Here is an 18,358-nt window from a genome sequence, read left to right as displayed (position 1 = left end):
TTCGTTGATTGTTTCTAATAGCTTTTTCGTGGAGTCTTTAGGATTTCTATATATAGTATCATGTCATCTGCAAAGAGTGATAATTTAACTTCTTCATTCCCAATTTGGATGCCTTTTATTTCTTTCTCTTGCCTGATTGCTCTGGCAAGGACTTCCAGCACTATGTTGAAAAGCAGAGGTGATAGGGGACAGCGCTGTCGTGTTCCTGAACGTAGAGCAAAGGGCTTCAGTTTTTCACCATTAATTATGAGATTAGCAGAGGGCTTGTCATATATGGCCTTTATTATGTTAATGTATTTTCCTTCTATACCTATTTTATTAAGTGTCTTAATCATAAATGGATGTTGTATCTTGTCAAATGCTTTTTCTGCATCAATTGATATAATCATATGATTTTTGTCCTTTATTTTGTTTATGTGATGTATCACATTGATGGATTTGCGGATGTTGAACCATCCTTGTGCCCCAGGAATGAACCCCACTTGGTCGTGATGAATAATCTTTTTAATGCATTGTTGTATTCGATTTGCTAGAATATTATTTAGGATTTTTGCATCGGTATTCATCAGAGATATTGGTCTATAGTTTTCTTTTTTGTGCTGTCCTTACCAGGTTTTGGTATCAGGGTAATTTTGGCCTCATAAAATGAGTTAGGGAGTACTGTCTCTTCTTCAATTTTTTGGAAGAGTTTGAGAAGGATTGGTATTAGATCCTCTTTGAAGGTTTGGTAGAATTCATTAGTGAAGCCACCTGGTCTCAGACTTTTGCTTTTGGGAAGGTTTTGGATGACTGATTCAATTTTGTTACTGGTGATCGGTCTGTTTAGATTTTCCAGTTCTTCATGGTTCAGCCTTGGAAGGCTATATGTTTCTAAGAACTTGTCCATTTCTTCTAGGTTATTGAACTTGGTGGCATATAGTCCTTCATAGTATTCTTGGATGATCCTTTGTATTTCTGTGGTGTCCGTGATAACTTCCCCTCTTTCGTTTCTGATTTTCTTAATTAGCGTCTTCTCTCTTTTTATCTCAGTGAGTCTAGCCAAGGGTTTGTCAATTTTGTTAATCTTTTCAAAGAACCAGCTCTTTGTCACATTAATTTTTTCTATTGTCTTTTTGTTCTCTATTTCATTCAGTTCTGCTCTGATTTTTATTATTTCCTTTCTTCTGCTGACCTTGGGTTTTACTTGTTCTTCTTTTTCTAGTTCTTTAAGATGTAACATGAGGTTGTTTATTTGGGAGTTTTCTTGTTTCTTGAGATAGGCCTGTAATGAGATAAATTTCCCTCTTAAAACTGCTTTCGCTGCATCCCAAAAATTTTGGTAGGATGTATTTTCATTGTCATTTGTTTCTATGTATCTTTTGATCTCTCCTCTAACTTCTTCTTTGACCCAGTCGTTCTTTAAAAGTATGTTGTTTAATCTCCATGTGTTTGTGTTTTTTCCTGCTTTCTTTTTCCAGTTGATATCCAATTTCAAAGCCTTGTGATCAGAGAATATGCTTGGTATGATTTCAATCTTCTTAAATTTGCTGAGACTGATTTTATGTCCCAATATATGGTCTATCCTTGAGAATGTTCCATGTACACTAGAAAAAAATGTATAGTCTGATGTTTTAGGATGAAGTGCTCTATAAATGTCAATTATGTCCATTTCATCTAATGTGTCATTTAGGGCTGCTATTTCGTTATTTACTTTCTGTTTGGATGATCTATCCATAGCTGTCAATGATGTATTTAAGTTCCCTAGTATAATTGTGTTTTGGTCCATTTCTCCCTTTAGTTCTGTTAGTAGTTGCTTGGTATATTTCAGTGCTCCCTGATTGGGGGCATAAATATTGATGACTGTTATGTCTTCTTGTTGTACAGTCCCCTTCACCATTATGAAATATCCATCTTTGTCTCTTGTTATCTTTTTCACCTTGAAGTCTGTTTCATCTGATATCATTATGGCTACACCTGATTTTCTCTGGGTACCATTTGCTTGGAGTGTCAATTTCCACCCTTTCACTTTGAGTCTATGCTTGTCCTTGTAGCTGAGATGTGTCTCTTGGAGACAGCATATGGTTGGGTTTAGTTTTTCGATCCAATCTGCTACCCTGTGCCTTTTTATTGGTGAGTTCAGTCCATTTACATTTAGGGTGATTATTGATATGTGAGGATTTCCTGTCATTCTATCTTTAGTTTTCTGGTAAGGCTGTGTCTCCATTGTTTCTTTGCCTTTTTGTTGTTGTCTATTATTTCCGTGTGGTGGTATTCTATGATGTTTCCCTCTGTTTCTTCTTTTATTACAGTATATATTTCAGTTCTGGATTTTTTTTGAGTGATTACCCTTAAGTTTATGTAAAAGAAAGTTTGATATTTAGAGTATTCCATTTTCTTCAGCACGCTTACTTTCTCCATTCCCGTATTCCGCTTCAGGCCTTTACTCTCTTCCTTTTTGAGTTTTGGTTGCCACAAATTGTCCCTGTTGATGGTGGTCGAATAGCCTCCTTTAGCATTTCTTATAGTGCAGGTCATGTATTAGAAAATTCGCTCAGCTTCTGTATGTCTGGAAAGGTCTTTATTCCTCCTTCATATCTAAAGGATATCTTTGCTGGATATATTATTCTTGGCTCATGATTTCTCTCTTTTAATAGCTTGAATATTTGGTTCCACTCCCTCCTGGCTTGTAGAGTTTCTGCTGAAAAATCTGATGATAATCTAATGGGCTTTCCTTTGTAAATTACCGTCTTCTTTTCCCTGGCTGCCCTGAGGATTCTTTCTTTGTCGTTGATTTTAGACAGCTTCAATACAATGTGCCTTGGAGAAGGCCTGTTGGGATTGAGGCAACTAGGTGTTCTATTTGCTACTTGGATTCGAGGGTCCAGTTCTGCCCACAAGTTTGGGAAGTTCTCATCGGCAATTTGTTTGAATATATTCTCTGTTCCCTTCTCTCTTTCTTCTCCTTCTGGTATGCCCATTATTCTTATATTGCTCTTTCCGATGGAGTCAGAAAGTTCTTGTAGAGTTCTTTCATTTCTTTTAAGTCTCAAGTCTCTTTCTTCTTCCATCTGTGTAATTTCCATGTTTCTATCTTCGATGTCACTGATTCTTTCCTCCGTCTGGTCAACTCTACTACCTAAGCTGTTTATTTCGTTCTTAATTTCTTCTATTGAGTTCTTAATCTCCAGAAATTCTATTTGGTTCTTTTTTAAAATTTCAATCTCTTTCGTGAAATGCTCATGCTGTTCTTTGATTGTGTTTCTGAGTTCATTTAACTGCCTATCTGTGCATCTTTTTATATGTCTGTTGGCCATCTGTCCTCTTGGGAGAAATGTCTATTCAATCCTCTGCCCATTTTTAAATTGGTGTCTCTGTTTCTCTCTCTCTCTCTCTCTCTCTCTCTCTCTCTCTCTCTCTCTCTCTCTCTCTCTCGTATGTATGTGTGTGTTTGTGTGTGAGTGTTAAGTTGTAGATCCTTATATATTTTGGATCTTAATACTGTATCAGTTGTATCATTGGCAAACATCTTCTCCTATTTAGTTGGTTTCGTTTTCATTTTGTTGATGGTTTCCTTCACTGGGCAAAAATATTTTAGTGTGATGTAGTCCCATTTCCTTATTTTTTCTTTTGTTTCCCTTGTTCAAGGAGACATATCCAAAAAAGTATTGCTAACAGCGATGTCAAAATTGTATTACCTATATATTTTTCTAGGAGTTTTATGGTTTTGGGTCTTCCATTTGTCTTTAATCCATTTTCAGTTTATTCTTTCATGTGGTATGAGAGAATGACTAGCTTTGTTTTTTGCATATATCTGTCCAGGTTTCCCAACATCATTTATTGAAGAGACTGTCTTTATCCCATTGAATATTCTTGCCTCCTCTGCGATAGATTAATTGATCGATCTTATAGGTGTGGGTTTATTTCTGGGCTCTCTATTCTGTGTCAGGTGTCACCTCCTTTATTCATTTCTGATTGTATTTAATTGGGTGCTCTCTCTTAGTTTTCTTGTTGAGTCTGGTTAAAAGTTTATCAAGTCTGTTTATCTTTTCAAAGAACCAGCTCTTGGTTTCATTGATAGCTTCTACAGTATTTTTTTTTTTTTGGCCTCTATTTTATGTATTTCCATCCCGACCTTTATTATTTCCTTCCTTCTACTCACGTTGTGCTTTTTTAGATATTTATAATTCTTTTTGGTGTACAGTTAGATAGCTTATTTGAGATTTTTCTGTTTCTTGAGGTGAACAGTATTGACACAAACTTCCCTCTTAGAACTCTTTTGCTGTACCTATAGACTTTGGGTCACTGTGTTTTCATTTTCACTTATCTCGAAGTATCTTTTGATTTCTTCCTTGATCTCATTGCTAGCTCATTCATTGCTTAGTAGTATGTAATTTAGTCTCAACATGTTTGTGTTTTTTTCAGTTTTCTTCTTGTGATTCATTTCTAGATTCACACCATCGTGATCAGACAAGATGCTTGGTATGGATTCAATCTTCTTAAATTCATTGAGACTTGTTTGGTGGCCTACAATGTGGTCTATCATGGAAAATGTTCCATGTGCACTTGAAAAGAGTATACATTCTACTGCTTTTAGGAGAAATGTTCTAAAAATATCAATTAAGTTCACCTGCTCTAAAGTATTATTTAAAGCCACTGTTTGTTTCTTCATTTTCAGTCTGGATGTTTTATCCATTGATATAATGGGGTGTTAAAGTCCCTTACTATGACAATATTACTGTTGATCTCACCCATTATGTTCATTAGTATTTAGGTGTTTCTATATTGGTTGTGTAACTGTTTACGAAAGTTAATTCTCTTGTTGGATTGATTCTTTTATGATTATGAAATCCTTTTTTATCTCTTGTTATAAGCCTTGTTTTAAAACCCATTTTGTCTGAAATAAGTATTGCTACCCCAGCCTTTATTTTATCTCCACTTGCATAAAATATCTCTTTCCATCTGTTTACTTTCACTCTGTGTGTGTCTTTCAATCTGAAGTGAGTCTTTTGTATGCAACATTTGTAGGGGTCTTATCCATTCAAGGACCTTATGCCTTTTCATTGGATCATTTAGCCTATCTACATTTAAAGCAATTATTGATGAGCGTTTAGACATTGCCATCTTATTAATTGTTTTCTGATTGCTTTTGTAGTTCTTCTCTGTTCCATTCTTATTCTCTTGCTCTCGTCTCTTGTATGTTGATAACTTTCTACAGTGTTGTGTTTGGATTCTTTTCTCTTTGTTTTTTGTACATCTCATAAATTTTTGGTTTGTGGTTACCATGTGGTTTATATATACCAAACTATCTTAATAGCAGTTTATTTTAATTTAATAGTCAGTTAAGTTTGAACACATTCCAAAATCACTACAATTTTTACTCATCCCCTCCAAATTGGTGTTTCTGTCAGTTTTTTACTTCTTTTGTGTATATATGTTTATGTGCATTCCTTAATATATTGTTATAATTACACGTGATCTTCCTTCTTTGACTTTTAACCATTGTACTAGCTTTACACTTGGTTATTCCACTGCTTTTACTGTTTGCTTTGTCAGTGAGAATTAGTTCTTTCCTACATATTCTCACTTATATTTTTGATCTTTTCTTTTCTACTTCAAGAGTCCCTTTAACATTGTTTGTAATACTGGCTTGGTGGTGATAAACTTCTTTAGCTTTTTCTTGTCTGGGAATCTCTTTATTTCTCCTTTGACTTTAAGTGAAAGACTTGCTGGGTAGAGTAATATTTGTTGTAGGTCTTTGCTTTTCATCAGTGTGACTATTTCACGCTGACCATTTCTGGCCTGCAAAGTTTCTGTTGAGAAATCAGTTGACAGCCTTAGGGGAGCATTCTTATACGTAACTAACTGCATTTCTTTGGCTATTTTAAGATTGTTTCTTTGCCTCTTACTTTTGGCTTTTATTTATTTATTTATTACTATTGTTATTATTTTTATTATTATTTTTTTTTTTGCCAGATGGCAGAATTTAATGGTTTTATTATAACACAATTTGCACACGAGCTGTCTACTCATGTTCTTCACTGTACAGCCTGGCATTGGGACTGGTGAGTCTGATGGCCCACTGGGCTTCTCTATCCAAAAAGGCTTTGCGGTTCTTTGAGGAGACACTGTGAGCAATCTCAGCACAGTAAGATTTGTTGCACTTCAAACTCCTTGACATCATGGAGCAGGAACTTCTGAAAGCCACTGACTAGCGCTTTCTTTTCTTGTTACTTCCATAACCAATGTTGGGCATCAAGAACTGGCCCTAGAATCTTCTACGCAACTTATTATCAGTGCGTCTGGGTTTCAACCAGTTACGCTTAATTTTGAAGATATCAGTCTGACTGGTGCGGGATGAACTTCTTGGTCCTCTTTTTGACGATCTCGGGCTTCATGATGGTCTGAGAACAGCCCTGATACAAAGTAGGAGGAGAGTGCCACCTCCATAGGCCACGCAGAGGAAGAGCTTACCTTTGGCTTTTAATCACCATGTGTCTTGTGCCTCTTTGGATTCATCTTATTTGAGACTCTCGGACCTTCCTGGGCTTGTATGTGTATTTCCTTTGCCAGATTAGGGAAGGTTTTAGTCATTATTTCTTCAAATAACTTCTCAATCCCTTGTTTTATGTCTCCTCCTTCAGGTAACCTATAATCTGAATGTTGTTATACTTGGTGTTTTCCCAGAGGTCTCTTAAACGATCCTCTTTTTAAATATTCTTTTATCTTTTAGCTGTTCCAGTTTGGTGTTTTCTGCTACCTTGTCTTCCAGGTCACTGATATGATCCTCTGCTTCATCTAATCTGCTAATAATTCCCTCTAATGTATCCTTCATTTTAGTTATTGTATTCTTCATTTTCCTCTGGTTCCTTTTTATATTTTCAATCTCCATTTTTGTGTTTCCTCTTTTTGTGTAGGTTCTCACTGAGTTCATCTATTGTTCCCTTCATTTCATTAAGAATCTTTATAACCCGTGTTTTGAACTCTGCATCTGGTAGATTGCTTTTCACCATTTCGTTGAGTTCTTTTTCTGGAGTTCTCTTTTCTTGTTTCTATATATGAGGTAGGTTTGCTACATCTCTCAGTCTTGGCAGAGTGGTTTTATGTAGTTGGTGCCCTGTAGGACCCAGTGGTGCAGTCTACCTGGTCACCTGAGTTGAGTGCTTCAGGGTTGTCCCTGTGAGGTTTGTGTGTACCCTCCTGTTGTAATTGAGCCTTGATTGCTATTGGCACATCGATGGGTGGGATTGACCCGCAGGCTGACTTGCTGTGAAGGCTGGCTCTGACCGCGGGGGCTAGCTGTTTTGCAAGAGCTGATTTCACAGACTCGGAGTATCCTCAGTGAGACTCTCATGCCTGCTAAGTCAAAACTTCATGTGTATTTTTTTGTGCCCTGGTGTGGCCTGAAGCCTGCCACCAGGTTTGTTGGATCTGGAGCCTCTTAGGAGGGGCTCTGATGCAGGCCAAGGTCAACTTCCATTTGTTCCCTGCTTGGGACCACCTACTGGGAGCTACAAAATGATCTGCACTTTATTGCCACTTGTGCTGCACTTAGAGGTTTTTGGGAGAGTCTATGCTCTGAACCAAGGCCAGCTACAACTAGAACCTTATGAACCTTGGGACCCTTTGTTGGACACTACAATGTGAGCTGAGGCCAGCTGCCACTTGTGTTCGGCTTGTGGCTACTTTGTTGAAGCTACATTCCAAGCCGTCACTTGCCACAGCTTAGGCCAGGCTTGGGACTACCTGATGGGTGTTACAATGCAAGTTAGACTAGTAGCAGCTTGTGCCAAACTCGGGGCTGTTTAGCAAGAGGTACAGGGCACCCATACTAGCTGCTGCTTGTGTGGGGTTTGTGGACCTTTCAGAGAGTTTAGGGAAGTGCACAGTGTGAGCCAAGACAGGCCACTCGTGTGGAAAAGGTGCTGGAAACAATCGGTCCAGGTACAAACTGGTGGGACAATGCGTCAGGGAATCATCAGGGTAGTATGAACTGTGCTAACCAGGTTAGAGGAGAGCTCAGAGTTGGTGCCCACCTGTGCCTGCTGGCAGCATCAGGGAGGGCTCATCAAAAGAGCCAATGGCTCCTGCCCCTGCTTCCCATCTCCAGAGAGAGCCACCCTGACCTCTGCCCTTCCAGCCCTAACGCTGAACCAAGTCAATTCAGCTCCTCCCTGTATATATATCCCTGCAGCTTTCCAAGCTGCTATCCCGGCAAGGTTAGAGCAAGTGAGTTTGTGAGCAAGCGCGTCCTTATGTGGACCCCTCAAAAGGAATACCCGGTACTCCATCAGCCCTCCTCTCACTCACCTGCAATACCTCCTAGTTTTCAAAGAGAGATGTTGTGGGAACTCTTCTTCCAGGCCCCTTGCAATGGGGAGCCCAGGATGGGGTTTGGACCCCTCTCTCCTCAGGATGGAACCTCAGCAGCCAAGATATTCATCCCAATTGTTTATCACCACACTATGGGTGTGGGACCTGTCTGTTCTGCTTCTCTGCCTCTCCTATCAGTCCCATCATGGCGTCTTCTTTATGTCTTTAGTTACAAGATTTTTGTCAGGCTATTCTTCAGATGGTTTTCAGTGATGGTGGCTCTGTAAATCAGTTGTAAGTGTGATGTGGGAGGAGGCAAGCATAACATTTACATATTTCACCATCTTGACTGCAAGGCAGACTGCTTCTCCTCAGAGGATTACTGTTGGAACTTCCCTTCTAACGGAATCTTTCCTTTGGGTTTCTCCACATTTCCCTGACAGAGCATCATACAGGAAAAGAAAGAAGATTTCTTGCTGCAGAATGAAGAAGCATCTAGTAAATATTGTGATGCTCAGCTTACGAAGCTTCTTGAGCCCTTGAAGAATGATATTTCTAGAGGGACTTTCTCTGTGACTGGAGGATACAAACTCTACTTAGAAGAAAGGCACAAGGTTGAACAATCCTATAAGCTGGTGCCCAGGAAAGGAGTTAAGGTGAGAAATACAGAGGGGAAGGAAGAACATCAGATTGGGGTCAGAGGGTCTTTGTTGATTTTTTGAAAAACTGAGACCACAGCACTGTTTGTGGAGAGAAAGCAGAGCATGACGATATCTCTACATTTTTAACTTTTATATCCACAATTAGATATTCTTAAATAAACTAGAAATATTTCTTCCCAAATATAGGATTCATTATCAGAAATCTAGATGAAGAGGATATTCCTTTCACTAAGCAATGTAACAGGTTTTGTGCTATGTATAGGGGATATATAATTAAAGAAAGAATGTTCTCAAAAAGCCTATGATCTTACCCAAAAAAGACATATAAATAGGCAATTAGATATGGTGGTGTAATGGTTATCATACAAGTACATGACATTGACGAGGATGGTGATGATGGTGGTGGCTCACATATATAGAGCACTCACACCCTATTCTAGATATCATCTTAGGTTCTGTGTCTGGATTATTATTTTAATCCTTAGAATAATATGGATTAGCTACCACTGTCATTCACATTATACAATTGAGAAATGTGATGCACTGAAAATCTATTAAGTTGCCTAAGATAATACTGCCAGCAAATGGTAGGGCAGCCTTGTGTACCAGGCAGCCATTTAAATGTCCGCAAGCAGTTTAGTAAAGCTTCCTAGAAAAGGTGGTAGAAGCTCAAGTAAAAGTATCAATCAGTGATATCTGAGTAACAAAAGGGTAGACGAGCATCCATTCAGAAGAAAAATAAAGTGCATATATTGCAAACAATGGAGGATTGGTATTTATAGAACTGCACATAAATTTAGTTTTCTGTAACCCAGGGTCGAAGGTAGGTGGCTTCTTTAGTATAGGAATCTGGAGGGACTAGGAAAGAGGTTGCTATAGAGGGTTTTCATGTCTAACTAAGGGGGGTGGTTTTTTATTATGGCCTAGAAGGAAAGGAACCACACAGTGAATCTCCCAGAAAGAATGAAGGATTTCCCGGGTCTGATTTGTAGTTTTGTTGAACGATAATTTCCACAGCAATAGACTTGATCTTTGTTGCCTAACAAGTCTTTGCTCCTTCTTGTTTCCTCAGGCAAATGAGGTTCTTCAGAGCTTCCTGCAGTCACTGGATGCTACAGAGGAATCCATCCTGCAGGCAGACAGAGCCCTCACTGCTGCAGAGAAGAATCTAGCAGGTACAGGGCAGGGCTTGGTCACAGAGTGGAGGAGAGGTTCTTGCAGGGCCCTTTAACAGCTGTGAGAACAAAAACCTCTTGAACAAGGAGCGTCTGCTCCTTCTGTCCAACAACTTTGCAAAACCGGAAATAACCGAGGGAATTCTGGTTGCATATTCAGGCAATATCCATCATATTCTGAAGCATGATTTGTTGGTGTGGCCAGTAGGAATATGCAGAGATTTCTCCCTACCATTTAAAAGTCATTTCAGTCTCTGAACTCAGGAGGGTACAGCACAACATAACTGTTACTTTCTTTCCTCTGTAAAAACTTTGGGGAACAGCTGAACGTGCCAAGAATCAGGCTGCTGAGAAGGAACTGGAGCTGCAAAGAAAGAAACGGAAGGAAGAGCAGGAAAAGATGGAGGCTCAAGAGAAAGCTTTCACAGAACACATGGTCCAAATGAGGAAGAAGGTGGAGGAAGAAAGAGAAATACTACTGAAAAAGCAGGAAAAAGTGCTGGAGCACAAGCTGAAAGTAAGTCTGTATGGGGCCTGGTCAGTGAATAAAGGACAGTAGCTGTTTCCTCAAGAAGGGAAGTACAAAAATTTTAACTAATGTCATACACGCTAAAGGAAATTGAAAGACATATTGATTCAATGAAATGTCAAATTAATCTGGATCATTTCTAAGCCCTGAATCTGCAAGACTCACACCTTCTGTAGTATTAGAGTTTGCAGGGTACAAATAACGTGCCTCAGACTCCTGGAGTGCTGTTTGTGATGATTATAGGGTATCATTGTGCCCCCAAGTGAATAGGATCTCAGTCCAATAGTCCTTAGGATGCTTTGTACAACCATCAAGGAGGCCTGATATAGATCTATCTTGTCTGGAAGTATCAGATTGTGTTGGATATGAAATATAGGATGCTAAAAGCTCTAAAATTTGCTGCGTTTATTTCCAGATCTGCCTGACTCACTTTATACACAGAGAATACAGTGCATCCTTTGTCCCAACATAGAGTTTGGTAGCCAATGTTCTACACAGAATTAATAGTTCCAATTATTTGTTACATGTGTGTTCATCTTACTTTGGACGAACTGAGAAACAATTCGAAATAAACCTCCATCCTTCCCAAAGAGCGTCCTTAGTGCTGGGACACTTTCCTGGGACAGTTGTCAGGCCTGACCCAACTCCACTCCTCCCTAGCCTCAATGAGATGGTGCTATGCAATCATAGAAAGGTATTAAGCATGGATACTCGCACTATCAGGTCCAAATGTTTGAAAATATTGGACAAACTCATCAAAGAATATGTACGTTAGTAGAGAAATAGAACATGCTTACTTGCAGTTGTTAAATATAAAGTTTTCATAATTGGGGATTTTCTTTTCTACAGATGCAAAAAGAACTACTTGATGAAGGATTTAAGGAGAAATCTGAGGAGATGGAAAAAGAGATAAATCAACTAAAAGAAAAGATTGAAACACTTAAAAGCAATAGTTTTTTAATTACAAAGATCATTGGGGCAGTAGCCACTGTACTTCTTGCAGTATGGTTTAAAAAAACCTACTAAAATGCGTATATGGTGATAATCTGTTACTGGACAGGATGAGAATTCCTGTTAAGTATGTTACAAAAGGTTTCTTATGTTTAATAGCATAACACTCTGGCTCATTTTGGAAATAATGTGTGTCAGGGTAATTTTATCCAAGAAAAGTTTAAAAATAAAAAGTGATTAAAAAGAAATCAAGAGAAGTCCTAGCCACAGCAATTAGACAAGAAAAAAATAAATAAAAGTTATCGAAATTGGAAAGGAAGAAGTAAAACTGTCATTATTTGCAGATGACGTGATATTATATAGAGAGAACCCTAAAGATACCACAAAATACCTATTAGAAATGATAAATAAATTCAGTAAAGTAGGAAGATACAAAATTAATATTCAGAATTCAGTTGCGTATTTATACATCAATGGCAACCTATCAAAAAGAGTAAGAAAACAATCCCATTTACAATTTCATAAAAAAAAAACACAACAACCTGGGAATAAATTTATAAGGAGGTAATGTACCTCTACTCAAAAAATTATATGACATTGAAAAAAATGATGGAGTTACAAATAAATGGAAGACTATACCATGCTCATGGATAGGAAGAATAACATCGTTAAAATGTCCATAGTGCCCATTGAAATCTATAGATTCAATGCAATCTCTATCAAAACACCAATGACATTTTTCATAGAACTAGAACAAATAATCCTAAAATGTATACAAAACCACAAAATACCCCAAATGTCCACAGCAATCTTTTTTTTTTTAAGATTTTTTTTCTGGGGGGAAGGGGAACAGGAATTTATTGGGGAACAGTGTGTATTTCCAGGACTTTTTATTGGGGAACACTAGTGTGTTTTTCCCAGAACTCATCAGCTCCATCCAAGTCAAGTTGTTGTCCTTTCAGTCTTATTTGTGGAGGGCACAGCTCAGCTCCAGGTCCAGTAGCCATTGTGAGTTGCAGGGGGCTCAGCCCACCACCCCTTGTGGGAGTTGAAACGGCAACCTTGTGGTTGAGAGCACACACCCCAATCAACTGAGCCATCTGGTCACTCGGGAGCTCAGCAGAAGCTCATTGACTTCATTCTAGTTGCGGAGGGTGCAGCTCGCTGGCCCATGTGGGAATCGAACTGGCAGCCCCAGTTTCCCAGAGCTCATGCTCTAACCAACTCAGCCATCTGTCCTCCCCATCCACAACAATCTTGAGAAAGAACAAAGTTAGAGGTATCATGCTACCTGATATCAAAGTATACTGCAAGAGTATGGTAATCAAAACAGTATGGTTCTAGCATAAAAACAGACACATAGATCAATGGAACACAATAGAGAACTCGGAAATAAACCAACACCTATATGGTCATTTAATCTATGACAAAGGAGGCACAAATACACAATGGGGTAAAACAGTTTATTTGATAAATGGTGCTGGGAAAATTGGACAGATACATACAAAAAAAGAGAAACTGGATCACCTTCTTATACCATGTAGAAGAATAAACTCAAAATGGATTAAAGACTTACATATAAGACCCAAAACCATAAAATTCCTAAGAAGAAAACATAGGCAGTAAACGCTGACATTGCTCTTATTAATATTTTTTCTGATATATATCCTCAGGCAAGGACAACAAATGAATAAAATAAATAAATGGCACTACATCAAATTAAAAAGGTTTTGCACATCAAAGGAAACCACCAACAAAATGAGTCTACTGAATGGGAGAAGATATTTGCCAATGATACATCTGATAAGGGGTTATGTGCAAAATTTATAAAGAACTCATATAACTCAACACTAAAAAACAATCTAATTTTAAAAAATGGGCAGAGGATCTGAATAGACATTTCTCCAAAGAGGACATACCAATGGCTAGCAGACATAGTAAAAGATGCTCAAGGTCACTAATCATCAGAGAAATGCAAATTAAAACTACAATGAGATATCAAACCTGTCAGTATGGCAATTCATCAGTAAATCAACAAAAACAAGTGTTGGTGAGGATGTGGATGAAAGGGATCACTTGAGCACTGTTGGAGGGATTGCAAAATTGATGCAGCCACTGTGGAAAGTGGTCTGGAATTTCCAAAAAAAATAAAATAGAACTACTTATGTCCCAGCCATTCTATTTTGGGGTATTTAGACAAAGAAATCCAAAACACTGATTCAAAAATATATATGCACACCTATTTTCATGCAGCACTATTTACAATAGCCAATATATGGAAGCAACTCAAATGCCCATCAGTAGACAGTTGGATAAAGAAGAAGTGATACCTATATACAATGGAATATTACTCGGCCATGAAAAAGAATGAAATCTTACCATTTGCGACAACATGGATGGAACTTGTGTATTGTGCTAAGTGAAAAAGTCAGACTGAGGAAGACAAATACTATATGGTCTCTTACATGTGGAATCTAAAGAACAAAATAAGCCAAAAAGCAAAACAGAAACAGACTCATAGATATGGAGAACAAATCCATGGTTGCCAGAGGGGAGGCAGGGTGGGAGCTGGGTGAAACTGTAAAGGGATTAAGAAATACAAATTGGTAATTACAGAATAATCATGGAGGTATAAAGTACAGAATAGAGAATATAGTTGATAATGTTGCAACAACTATGTATAGTGGCAAGGGTGTACTAGACTAATCAGGGGGATCACTGCATAAATTACATAAATGTCTAACCACTATGCTGCACACCTGAAACTAATATAATACTGAATATCAACTGTAACTGAAAAAAAAACTTTTTAAAGTTTTAACTAAAAAAATAAAACCACAATGAGATTATCGCCTCACACCAGTCAGAATGGCTATCATCGATAAATCAACAAACACCAAGTGTCCTCCAGGATGTGGAGAAAAGGGAACTCTCAAGCACTATTGGTGGGATTGCAAATTGGTGCGGCCACTGTGAGGAGCTAGAATGGTATCTAATCAACCTCACTTCCAGCTCTCTCAAATTAGCAATGTAGAGAAAAAAACACTTGAAGCTGTTGGCATACCAAGTCCGTAGCCCATTCTGCTACTTATCAGCTTCAAAGTTTGTCGCATCCATCATAACATGGGCAGTGAGAGAACGAGAAGGGGCGGCAAAGGGTTAAGAAAGAAACAGAAATCAAGAAAGTTAAGAAACAGGGGCCAAGGTTCTCCCAGCCTCAAAGGACTGAGAGCCCCGAATCAGGCCACCTTCTGGCTTTTATTGATGAGCACACAAGGAAGTAGCATTGTTTTCTCCACGATCTGTGAGTCTCATACATCATACCAGAAAATTGATTCAAATCAATCACCCTTGCCTGCAAACAGCTGGAATAGAAAGTCCCATGATGTCTTAACAATTATGTGCCTCCCCAGGAAAAAAATCCTTCATGCTAAAACTTATTGTTAAGAATGGAAGGAGAACTGATGTTATTACATCATTGGCTCACTTCCCAAGCAGGTTGTGGAAAGGAATATAGCCACATAAGTGGAAGCTTTCCTTAGCCGGGGGAAGGTGGGGGCTGTGCCCACCTTTATCAACCCCGTGAGTTCTCCTGGTGGTCCCCACGTGGTTCCGCCCAGCTTGGGGCTCCCATGAGGAATCTTACCCGTCATTGGCTGACCAACCATCTTTTGGGGCCCAAACAGAGAGACATGAAGTGTAAGCACAAAGGTGAAGCAAAGTCCCTGAAAGGAACAGTCTCACAGACTCTTCTTTCTTTAGGGATAGGCACAAGGGGACAGACGGTTAGGCTGCTGTGTGACAACCAAAGTTCTCTATGAATTATTTCACACATCTTCTCAATGCTATATTGATACCCAATTCATAGCCATTTGTGAGAATTATTCGAGATCATATATGTAAAAGTCTTTTGACATTGTAATGGTCACCATTAGCATGTAAAAGTCAGTACCCCTTTTAATGAATAAATAACGATGATAATTTCTCAAGTTGATATTTAAATATATGCTCCTTCTGGTTAAGTTTTCAGGGTACAAAATTTGTTATAATGTATAATCCTTTATGTTATTATTAATTCTTTGTTAATTTTTTCATCATTCATACATGCTTTTAAAATGTATAATTAGGATTAGAGGATGTACAACACTCTTACTGTAGAGCTTTACACTCTGTTAAACAAAAAAATCACTTAAATAAGTATTGTTAGACCCATTGCTTTTTAGGCACCTTGTTCTAATCAAATGACTTGTCTGTTTTTGTCCAATGGTCCTAGTGTGTAAACAGTATAGGGGCACGGAGCAGGCAACACTTCAAAAATGCTGGAATCGTCCTCCATTAGAATTTCATCCTCATTTAATATTGAGTGATCAGTCTCAATTCAATCAGGAAAACAGAGTCACCAACAAGGATTAGAGAGAGAATGTGTTGTCTGTAGGAATTATATGAACAGGAGTAACGGAAGTAATAAAGGGGTTCTTGGGTGTGAAGTTCTGGAAAGAGGAGATTGGCAGAAGGATAAGAAAATAATTACTAACCACTACAGCCTCATGCACTGATAAGTGAAGAAAAGCTGTATTTGTACAGAAGTCTGAATACAGTGCCATCTAGTGTGAAAGTGAGAGTGGAGACTTCTGATGAAACTGCATCTGACCCCCACTGTGTATATACTCTTGAGAAATGAAGCCCATCACAAAAGACATATTGCTGTATAATTCTGTTAATATCAAATGTCCAGAGGAGGCAAATCCATAGAGACTGAAAGCAGATTAGGGTTGCCTAGGGCTGGGGGTTGAGGAAAAATACTTCTAATGGATACTAGGTTTCTTCTGGGAATGATGGAAATTTCTATCACTGATTGTAGTGATGGTTGCACAACTCTGTGTATGTACTGAAAACCACTTAATTGTACTTTTTGAGTTTGTGAATTGTAGGTATGTGATTTATATCCCAATAAACCTGTTATTTTATTTTTAAAATGAATGTTATGTAACGAGCAATCATATATATTGCCACCTCTTTCCCCTTCGGCTCCTCTCTGTTCCATTTACCTACTGTCATCTGGCATTGGATTGGCCATGCAATTCTTTCATATTCTTACTAAGAACAATTGAGGTTAACATACATTTAGTATGGGTTTAGGGGGATATATATATTTTTGGCTTACAATTCGTTTCCTAAATCGTTCATTATTTTCTAGCTGCCCCAGTGTTGTAATAACCTGCAGGAAGTTTTCTCTTGCTGATTGTGCGTCACTATGTGAAGGTGCAAGGCCAGAGGTCACATGTGGGGCCACATCCTAAGGTTCTCAGAACCAGTGCTATGCGAGTTAGATGCGAAACAAGGTTTGAAATATAATGAACCAAAGCTAGTCTGGGCAAACATTTTCCAATTATTGGTTTTGTGACATTTTAAATAAAAAATTCAGTTCTTATCAATGCTTGGTTAAAAATGAAGTTTCCTGTGAGAAATATATTCGACAATGCAGCACAGACAAGTGTAAATTCACCACACGTTACTTCTTTTTAAACAGACTAGAACTCACCCTAATTCTTGTGTTTATAGTACACAAACTTGTACTAATTCTATGAAGAGCAAGTATGTTTGTATGTGAAGTCATTTTCATTCTTCTCAACTAATTGCATTGGGTCTATTGCGCAAGTGAAAATTTCACCAGTGCAGCAAAACCATCTACCAAAGAAATGTTCCTAAGACAAGGTTTCTACAACTACCTTTGGGCAAATACTAAGGAGTATGATTATTGGATTGGCATTCCCACCAACAATAGATGAAAGATCCTGTCGCTCCATTCTTGCCATCGTTTGGTGTTTTCAGTGTGGATTTTGTCCATTCTAATGGGTAGGTAGTGTTATCTCATTGGTGTTTTAATTTGCAATTTCCTAACATATGTTGGACATCTTTTCATATGCTTACCTGCTGTCTGTCCCTCTTCTTTGGTGAGGTTTCTGTTTGGGTCTTAGGCTCAGTTTTGTTATCTGTATACTTTGAATAGTAGTCCTTTATCTGATACACCTTTTGCAAACAATTTCTCCCAGTCTGGGGTTTGTCTTCTCGTTCTCTTGAAGCAGTACCTATTTTTCAGTTTTCATTCTTTTTGGAGCACATATATCCTTTATTTTTATTTATTTATATTTTGAATTAAAATTTATTGGGGCAACAATTGTTAGTAAAGTTACATAGGTTTCAGGTGTACAATTCTGTATTACATCATCTATAATCACATTGTGTGTTTACCACCCAGAGTCAGTTCTCTTTCCATCACCATATATTTGACACCTTTTACCACATCTACCAACCCCTCCCCCCTTACCCTCTGGTAACCACTAAACTATTGTCTGTGTCTATAAGTTATTGTTTCTTCGTTTGTCTTGCTCTTTTGCTGTTTTCAGTTTTATATTCCACATATAAGTAAAATCATGTTTCTTGACTTTTTCTGTGTGACTTATTTTGCTTAGCATAATAATCTTAAGATCCATCCATGTTGTATCAATGGCACTATTTTTATCTTTTCTTATGGCAGGATAGTATTCCATTGTGTATATATACCACATCTTCTTTATCCAATTATCTATCAAAGGACACTATTTTTAAAAAAATCATGCCGAGGCCAACTTCCTTTAAATTTTTACAAGAATTTAAAAATGTATTCAGTCATTGTCTTGAACAGATTTTGTAAATCATAAAAATAATGTAAGCACAAACAAAAGGTAATAATAAAATTAGAAGACAACTTA

General features: G+C 38.0%; 1 protein-coding gene and 1 pseudogene across 5 annotated transcripts in view; one reads left to right on the top strand and one right to left on the bottom strand.

The window, feature by feature from the left end:
• LOC109439376 (guanylate-binding protein 7-like) overlaps nt 1–16,582 on the top strand; it is a 35,778-nt gene extending 19,196 nt beyond the window's left edge. For all 5 annotated transcript variants that reach the window (XM_088791269.1, XM_088791270.1, XM_088791272.1 and 2 more), the window contains 4 exons: nt 8,733–8,945; nt 10,024–10,126; nt 10,450–10,643; nt 11,505–16,582. In XM_088791269.1, coding sequence (XP_088647395.1) covers nt 8,733–8,945; nt 10,024–10,126; nt 10,450–10,643; nt 11,505–11,681 — 687 coding nt within the window. In that variant the 3' untranslated portion in view covers nt 11,682–16,582. The remainder of the gene's footprint in view (nt 1–8,732; nt 8,946–10,023; nt 10,127–10,449; nt 10,644–11,504) is intronic.
• Nucleotides 5,697–7,260, bottom strand: LOC148755709 (large ribosomal subunit protein eL32 pseudogene; annotated as a pseudogene).
• Nucleotides 16,583–18,358: the final 1,776 nt, after the last annotated feature.

Source organism: Rhinolophus sinicus, chromosome 14 (assembly GCF_057876585.1).
Source record: "Rhinolophus sinicus isolate RSI-liver-muscle chromosome 14, RSI-T2T, whole genome shotgun sequence".
Taxonomy (NCBI): domain Eukaryota; kingdom Metazoa; phylum Chordata; class Mammalia; order Chiroptera; family Rhinolophidae; genus Rhinolophus; species Rhinolophus sinicus.
The sequence above is the reverse complement of the archived record's forward strand: the minus strand, read 5'-3'. Positions and strand labels throughout refer to the sequence as shown.